The sequence below is a fragment of the Macrobrachium rosenbergii genome, chromosome 23 (assembly GCF_040412425.1).
Source record: "Macrobrachium rosenbergii isolate ZJJX-2024 chromosome 23, ASM4041242v1, whole genome shotgun sequence".
Lineage (NCBI taxonomy): Eukaryota > Metazoa > Arthropoda > Malacostraca > Decapoda > Palaemonidae > Macrobrachium > Macrobrachium rosenbergii.
Genome location: NC_089763.1, coordinates 34,135,278 through 34,144,104, shown reverse-complemented (window position 1 = coordinate 34,144,104; position 8,827 = coordinate 34,135,278). Strand labels below are relative to the sequence as shown.

Below are 8,827 nucleotides of genomic sequence, written 5' to 3'. Positions count from 1 at the left end.
ATAAATTAAGATCCCTTTTATATTTCACCATAAGAACAATATGGATTAAAATCCCTATGTATATTTCACCATTAGAGCAATATGGATTAAAATCCCTATTTGTATTTCACCATTAGAGCAATATGGATTAAAATCCCTAATTATATTTCACCATAAGAGCAATATGGATTAAAATCCTTAATTATAATTCACCTTAGGAGCAATATAAGTTAAGATCCTTATTTATATTTCATCTGAAGAGCAATATAGAGTAATATCTTGATCAACAGCCAATCGAGAAAATTTTTACGACAGAACTGAATCCCATCCGACCACGCCCCCTCTCCCCCCCTAATAACCCCCCACAATCCCCCCATCCACCCCATAGAAAACAATTCACGGGTAACAAAAACTTATTTAGGACCTATTGTAGAGAATTAAGAGTTATGTCACTGCTCTTTTCCTGTCGTTACGCGCACGCGTACTTTCACGCGTAACGTTGTAACGCTGGCAAGTCGCTGAAGTTTGGGGGGAGTCAAATGGCTTGATTATCTGGGAAATAGCGGATTTTTTTTTTTTTTTTTTTTTAACTGGTAACGAATTTAGGTCAGACTCGTCAGCCAGATGAAATGTGTCATTTTCTGTCAACGTCATTTGCTGTTTGCTGGAGCGTAGAGGCCTCAGCTTGCTTGGGATAGAATTGAGCCAGTTGTCCTGATAAAGGATGGAAAAGGATGCATTAGGTTGTAAAGAAATGAATTACAAGGATGTGGCCGTTATCGTCGTCAGTGTTGATCGACCAAAGATGTTTTGACGCCAGGTGACGTGAAGAAATCAGTGTTTTTCCTCGTCAGGATCTTTGGAATGTAGTTTTCAATTGAAGAGTTGTTGTTCTTTTTAGGATACCTGAAACAGTATTTGCTTGGGAAGTGTCACAAATACTTTCAGAACTATTCTACCGTAAAATGGAAAACTGCAGTATCTGCAAATTTTCGAAACTGAGATATGCCACCTATTAGGCTCGAGAAACACTAATACCCAAGTTAGTGCAGTTTCAGAATGATTCTTCAATGCTTTCCACGAGTATTTAGGGTGATCCATTTGCAGTATCTGCAAAATCAGTAGTAAGGCAAGGGAAAACTGCAGTATCTACCATTTTTCTCAGTTTTGTATTTTTGCAGATACTGCAGTCTTTCATTTTAGGGCAGTATTACACAGTATTGATTCTACATGGATCGTCGTCTTGGTAAACTGAACCTATAAATAGAGTAGATTTTGGGGAGGTTTACCATCATCCTCCAAACTTTTAATATGATTTTTTTAACGTTTCAGCATCTCCAGATTGAGTTAAAAGAAATATCTCTCCAGCTATTAACTCCTGAAATCAAGTAGCAAGTACCAAGAGCCTGTGTTGGCATAAGGCCATTGGCAGAAAAGCCATTCAGTTTGCTGTGAATAAAAAAAAAAAAGCTCTCCAGGTTGCTCTGAACTCCTGAAGTGAAGTAGCAGGAGCTGGTGCTGGCATAAGGCCATATAAAAACCATCCAGTTCGCATTGAATAAAAAAAAAAAAGTTCCCAGATTGCTTTGAACCTCCTGAAATGAAGTAGCAAGTACCAAGAACCAGTGCTGGCATAAGGCCATTAAAAAAAAAAAAAGCCATTCAGTTTGCTCTGAATGAAAAAAAAAGCTCTTCGGGTTCTCTGAACTCCTGAAACGAAGTAGCAAATAGCGGAAGCCAGTGCTGGCATAAGGCCATTAAAAAAAAGGCTCTTAAGTTTGCTCTGAGCCCCTGAAATGAAGTATCCCTTAGAGGAAGTTCCTCCATTTTCTATTAAACCTCAGAAAGACAGTGGTTTTTTTTTTTTTTTTACTCTCCGGCTTGTTCTGAACTCCTGAAATGAAGCACCAAGACCCAAGTGCTGGTATAAGGCCAGCTTACTCAACAACACCAACTGAAATGAAATGTCCTTTTAAACCTCAGAAATACAATTTTAGTTTTCTGTAAAAGAAAACTGTCATGTCGGCTTTGTCTGTCCGTACTTTTTCTCCCCGCCCTAAGATCTTAAAAACTACTGAGGCTAGAGGCCTGCCAGTTGGTATGTTGATCATCTACCCTCCAATCATCAAACTTACCAAATTGCAGCCCTGTAGCCTCAGTAGTTTTTATTTCATTTAAGGTTAAAGTTAGCCATAATCGTGCTTCTGGCAACGATATAGGACAGGCCACCACAGCCAGCTGAGAGTTTCATGGGCCGAGGCTCATACACCATTATACCGAGACCACCGAAAAATATGTCTATTTTCGGTGGCCTTGATGATAAGCCGTACTGAAAACTCGATTGCGCCGAAGAAACTTCGTTGCATTTTTCACACTTTTTCGAAAGCCGAAAACTTTCTGCTTCAAAAGTAAAATGCTGACGATCTGAGGAGCGTTCCCGTCTCCCTCCGAGCCTCTGGGCCTCTGAAATAGTAAGTGTTCGTCCGGGGAAGGTCGCCGAAGGACTTGGCATGTGTGTGTGTGTGTGCGTTCGTTGGACTGCCATCCGTCCTCCCCTGGGGACGCGACGGGACGGCCCTCGTAACAGCGAGCGACTGGCTGCTAGCTGGCTCGCCAACTCACTGCCAGTGAAAGCTGAAGTGTAGAGAGAGAGAGAGAGAGAGAGAGAGAGAGAGAGAGAGAGAGAGAGAGTGATAGCAGAAGAGAGGAAGGAGGAGGAGGAGGAGGAGGAGGAGAGCCAAGCTAGAAAGAAGAGGGACCTCAGTCTTCCACCAACATCTGCCCGTAGTAGGAGCAGAGACTTGGAGCTCCTTGCTGCTTGCGACTTGACGCGAGAGAAAGATTGAGATAGACAGATAGAGAGAGAGAGGGAGAGAGAGAAGGAGCGAGAGAGCGAGCGTGAATGAGAAAGAAAAAAAAGGAGGGATAGATTGACTTTGAATAAAAGTGATGAAATAGTGTTTTTGTTAGTGTCGGAGGAAAAAATATTTTTTTTGGAAGAAAAAACATACTAACGACGAACTATAGTGCCATATTTATCTTTAATTATCGTTATTTATGATTGCGTTTGTTTATTTCTGTAGTCCTTATTTTAAGTGATCGCATTCTTCCGCTGGTTTTATTTCGTCCGTTCGTCAACATGGGAACCTTTTGGTAAGTAAAAGATTTTCGTTTTCATGTACTTATATTTTTGTATATATATATATTATATATATATATATATATATATATATATATATATATATATATATATATATATATATATATATATATATATATATATATATATATATATATATATATTTATATATATATATATATATACTTGTTTGTGTATATATATATATTTGTGTGTATATATATACTGTATATATTATACACATATATATAAAATATATACTTTTATGCATATTTACATTTAGTAAATGTAAATAAACATTAGTCTTTATGGTATTTCCATTTTTTAAGAATAATATATATTTTACAGATTACTATGTTAGTATAAAGTTAAACCTACATACGCACAAACACACAAATACATACACACACATACATACATACATACATACATACATACATACATACATACATACATACATACATACATACATACATACAGAAAGAGAGAGTGAGAGTCAGCGAAAGAGTGAGAGTGTCATGCAACAGGTCAGAGACACATGAAAATAAGATGGTCGTGGAGGTCCTCCCAGAATACATGAAAAAGAATCGACGTTACCACCAAAACACCAACCAAGGCCCGAGGAGTGCCACCAGCCCTACCATGACCCAAAACCGGAGTCTTGTCTCAATTCAGCCGAAGCGCTGGAAGTGAATATCTCGCCTCTTCGTTGGGGTTCCTGCCGAAAATCCTTACAAGGAAGTACGCAGAGACTTTCCCTTGGTCCATCTCACCCCTCCTCCTCCTCCTCCTCCTCCCACCCCTCGCCTTACAGCCAAATCCTGAACGGAGAGAGAGAGATAGAGAGAGAGAGAGAGATTGGCACTTACACTTAGCACTCTACACTTGAAAGTAGGTTGTAGGGATGGAGGGAATAATGGGTATTTTAGATTTAAAACAAAGAGGAACAGAGTATTTCAGGAATTTCGAGTTGCTTAAGAGTAGGGAAGATAATAGGGTTAGAGAGAGAGAGAGAGAGAGAGAGAGAGAGAGAGAGAGAGAGAGAGAGAGAGAGAGAGAGAGAGAGAGAGAGAGAGAGATTGGCACATGCACTTCAAAGTAGGATGTAAGGAATAACTGAGATGACAGTTATTAGATATTCAACAAAAAGAAACAAAGTATTCCAGGAATTTTGAGTTGTTTAGCAGTTGAGAAGAGAGAGAGAGAGAGAGAGAGAGAGAGAGAGAGAGAGAGAGAGAGAGAGAGAGAGAGAGAGAGATACTGGCACTTACAACTATCACTTGACCACTGTAAAGAAGTTTGCAGGGGATGAGAGAAATGATGATTGTTAAATATAAAACCAAAGAGAAACAACTTATGTAAGTGGGTCTCGTGTTGTTTAGCAATTGGGGAAGATATGTGCCCTGGGATGTTAGAGTATGGTGAACGGCTGCTGTTTTGCTGGCCGAGTGGAATAGCCTCTCTCTCTCTCTCTCTCTCTCTCTCTCTCTCTCTCTCTCTCTCTCTCTCTCTCTCTCTGCGAGCCCTTTACTCTCGATTTCTAACGAGAGACGATGCCGAGTTCGGTTCAGAGGTGGGGTCGGAATTAAGAAAGTGATTCTTGTGTGTTACGAATTGTGATAGATAGGGACGACGGATAATGACGCATGAGGTGGATATTGACGCATGAAAACATTATTCTGACCGGTAATTAATCCAGTGAATCGGAGAATGAGAGGTGAAATTGATCGTTTTTCTGTAGGGAAATCATGGCGAAGGAATTTTGGCCACCATTACCGAGACAAATTTAGTCATTAAAGTTCTTGCATAAACGCATAATGGTGGAATGTTTTTTTTTTTATGTTTTGTCATGAGATTGACAAAAATTGCTTTCAATTTTCATCCAAAATTGAATGAAAATGTGTAAGATTTGGTAATCGAATTAAGCCTGTCTGAGTTTTTTTTTTTTTTTTTTTTTGTATTCACGACAAAATTCATTATGAATGTATCTTGACATTTTTATTTCCATGACGAATTTCCTTAATACATCAGAAAATAAAAGATGAAGGCTGTAAAACCTTTATAAAATCTTTTTAAATTCTCTCAAATATTTACACATAACGATAAAATCAGGACCACAAATGAACTTAGTTCAGAACTCATTATGAGATGGGATTGAACACAACTTACTAGAGCACTGAACTCGTTTTAAGTCATAACTATTTTTTTACAAGTTCTTGTGGCTTAGTATTTGGAAGAGGTTAGGACTCGTTGTAAATTCTTGTAGGTTGTAATATATTATGAGGACTTTGTAGATTTTTACAACACTTATAAGTTTGTACTTGTTGCAAGTTCTTGCATCTTGGGATTTGTTTTATATTGGACTTGTTACGAGTTATCGCGTCTTAGGATCTGTTATTTTGGGAATAATCATCAAGTTTTTCTTGCTCAGGACTTTGTTACAAGTTTGGAATTCTCACAAGTTCTGTGAGCCTTTAGTTATCAGCCTCATTCATCTTCCAACCTTCGACCTACGTTCTTATTTAATAGGGGCATCAGGGGAGAGAGAGAGAGAGAGAGAGAGAGAGAGAGAGAGAGAGAACACGCCCTTTCACGTGTCTGGTTGATGGTGGGGTTCCCACAAGGCGGTCAACAACTCTCTCTCTCTCTCTCTCTCTCTCTCTCTCTCTCTCTCTCTCTCTCTCTGTTCAATAGAATTTTCTGTCTGACATAAGGGTCTGTGTATCAGTATAATTCTAACCAATGGAAGATGATGATCATAAGTAATTAATGTCATTATTAACATTACTGTAGCGATTAAGATAATGAAGCCATGAGATTATGACAGAGCGTTAAAATTCATCATCATCATCATTATTAAGATGACTTTACGATCGTCAGCGTAAAGTGTTGCACCTGCACTGGATTGCATAAGTCGCAGAAAAGCGGCAACATAAATTTAAAGTGCAATGTACCATTGCATTGGTTCATCTGACTTGTATCGCTGATTTTGTGTTTTGTGTCGATCTTGTTTATTGGTGTTCTTATTTTTATTCACTCAGTTTTATGGTCAGTTTTTAGCTATTTTTCTTTCGATATTGCGTGTGTTTGTTTGTGTGTGTGTTTGTGTGTGTGTGTGTGTGGGGTGGGGGTGGGGACGTTTATAAACATTCTGTGTCGTAAAGCTGAATTTTGCAAACTAGTGTCCAAATCATAAAACTCCCTCATTTAATGTTGGAACGTTTTAAACAACAATAACAACAGCAACAACAACAACAACAACAAATAATAATAATAATAATAATAATAATAATAATAATAATAATAATAATAATAATAATAATAATAAAAGTAAAGAGTCTCTTCTTGTAACTATTACGCGTCTCTCCTGCCTTGTATCTCATGATTAGCAGTAACGGGAGTCTGCGGTTAATGAAAATGAAAGTCCAGTCTCCTCCCCCATCCCCTCGTTTGCCCACAATTGTAAGGACGGGGTTCCCAGTCCTCTCCCAGCCAGGCACCCCTAGAGTTAACCACGGCGCCCCTGATTTAACCAAGTACCCTATGAGTTAGCCAAGTAGATTTTAAGTGGCTTCTGAGTTAAGCAAGTAACCTATGAGTTAGCCAAGTAGATTTTCAGTTAGCTAAGTGACTTCTGAGTTAAACAAGTAGCCCATAAGTAAGCCAAGTGGATTCTTAAGTTAGCTTAGTAGCTTCTGAGTTAAGCAAGTAGCCTCTGAGTTAGCCAAGTAGATTTTAAGTTAGCTAAGTAACTTCTGGGTTGACTAGGTAGCTCATAAGATAGCCAAGTGGATTCTTATGTTAGCTTAGTAGCTTCTGAGTTAAGCAAGTAGCCAGTAAGTTAGCCAAGTGGATTCTTAAGTTAGCTTGGTAACTTTTGAGTTAACCAAGTGGAATCTCAAGTTGCTAAGTAACTCCTGAGTTAACCAAGTAGCCTAGGAGTTAGCTAAGTAGATTTTAAGTTAGCTAAGTAACTTTTGAGTTAACCAAGTAGCCCATAAGTTAGTCAAGCAGAATCTCAAGTTTGCTAAGTAACTCCTGAGTTAACCAGGTATCATAGAAGTTGAGTAAGTGGTTCCTGGGTTAAGCAAGTGACTTATGAGTTCACCAAGTAGCTCCTTAGTTAACCAACTAATACATGAGTTAACCACGAGGCCCCTGAGTTTACAAAATATCACCAGTGTTGACCAAGTACCTATCAGTTAACCGATCACCCCTTAACAAGACGCCAGTTGAGTTAATCAAGTATCCCACGATTAACCAGATATTCCCTGGGATAATTGAGTTCCCCTGAGTTTACCAAGTATCCCTTGAGTTGATAAACTTCCCCTGAGTTAACCAAGGCCCATATGAGTTAATCAAGGATCAGCTCCTGAGTTAACCAAATAGACATGAATTGATCACAGCCTTTGGATTAGGCAAATAGTATAAGTTTACCAAGTATCCTTCAGTCAACCGAAAAGTCAGTGAATTAATCAAATTTTCCCAGTGTCAACCAAGTAACCCCCGAATTATGTGACTTCAGTTTCACTTTTTAGTGTTGTATTAAAACGCTGCATAATAAATTCATCAGAATGTAATATATATTAAATTGAGTGATGGCTACTTGATACCACAAAATATTTAAAGTTTATAAAATGGAACAACAGTTCTGCTTTGATATCTATTAAATTCAGAAGAATTTATTATACAGTACTGTATTATGACACCACATAAAAAGTGAAACTGAAATCACATTATGAAGAACCTCTCGAGGCAATGTCACGCAAACCCCAGGTTGAAAGCCCTCGCTTCGTCTTAACAAAAGTGAAAAACGTACAGTGACCTGAAACGAAATTCTATTGTTGAATTCCATTGTTCATTATTACGATTTGGTTCGAAAGTCCCCTTAGCAGAAGGTGTGAAAGTTTCTGTAGGAATGGAAAGAATAAGAGCTTCTATAATTGCATAACTGGGTGAGTGAGTGAGTGAGTGAGTGAGTGAGTTAAGGGTGAGTCATGTCACTCGCTGACTCCAAGTAGGTCGTTACGTTAGGAGTTTTATTTATTCATTCATTTTAGTTGAATGAATATTGAACGAATATTTGTTTATATATATATATATATATATATATATATATATATATATATATATATATATATACATATATGTTTATAATGAATACATCCTCCTTATATATATATGCATATATATATATATGTGTTATGTGTGTGTTTATATATATAATGTGTACGTATTAAAATAACCCAGTGAATTAAGATTGCCTACTGCTGTTAAAAGGACACCAAAATCCTGGCAGTTATTATTATTATTATTATTATTATTATTATTATTATTATTATTATTATTATGGAACAAATCGAAACTTGTTGTAGTAAATTCTTTAGAGACTCTTGCCCAAAGCAATTAGAAAATATGAAGTGACAAAAAGAAGAATTTTGATAAAAAACAAAAAAAATTTCCGCGGATTGTTTGAGAAATATACTGATAAAAACAAAAACAAAAAAAATACAATCGCAGATAGGTTAGTATGACTCTCTCTCTCTCTCTCTCTCTCTCTCTCTCTCTCTCTCTCAGGTGACCTCTAATAGGTTCTTCGCAAGTATGTATAAGTAAGTATTGAGTAACTTGAGCTGACCTCATGACAAGCAACAATTTTTTTGCGTGTGCTCTCTCTCTCTCTCTCTCTCTCTCTCTCTCTCTCTCTCT

General features: G+C 37.6%; 1 protein-coding gene across 1 annotated transcript in view; it reads left to right on the top strand.

Moving 5' to 3' along the window:
* The first annotated feature begins 2,677 nt into the window (after positions 1 to 2,677).
* LOC136851466 (uncharacterized) overlaps positions 2,678 to 8,827 on the top strand; it is a 188,011-nt gene continuing 181,861 nt past the window's right edge. Inside the window, 1 exon segment of the mRNA XM_067125570.1 lies at positions 2,678 to 3,132. Coding sequence (XP_066981671.1) covers positions 3,119 to 3,132 — 14 coding nt within the window. The 5' untranslated portion in view covers positions 2,678 to 3,118.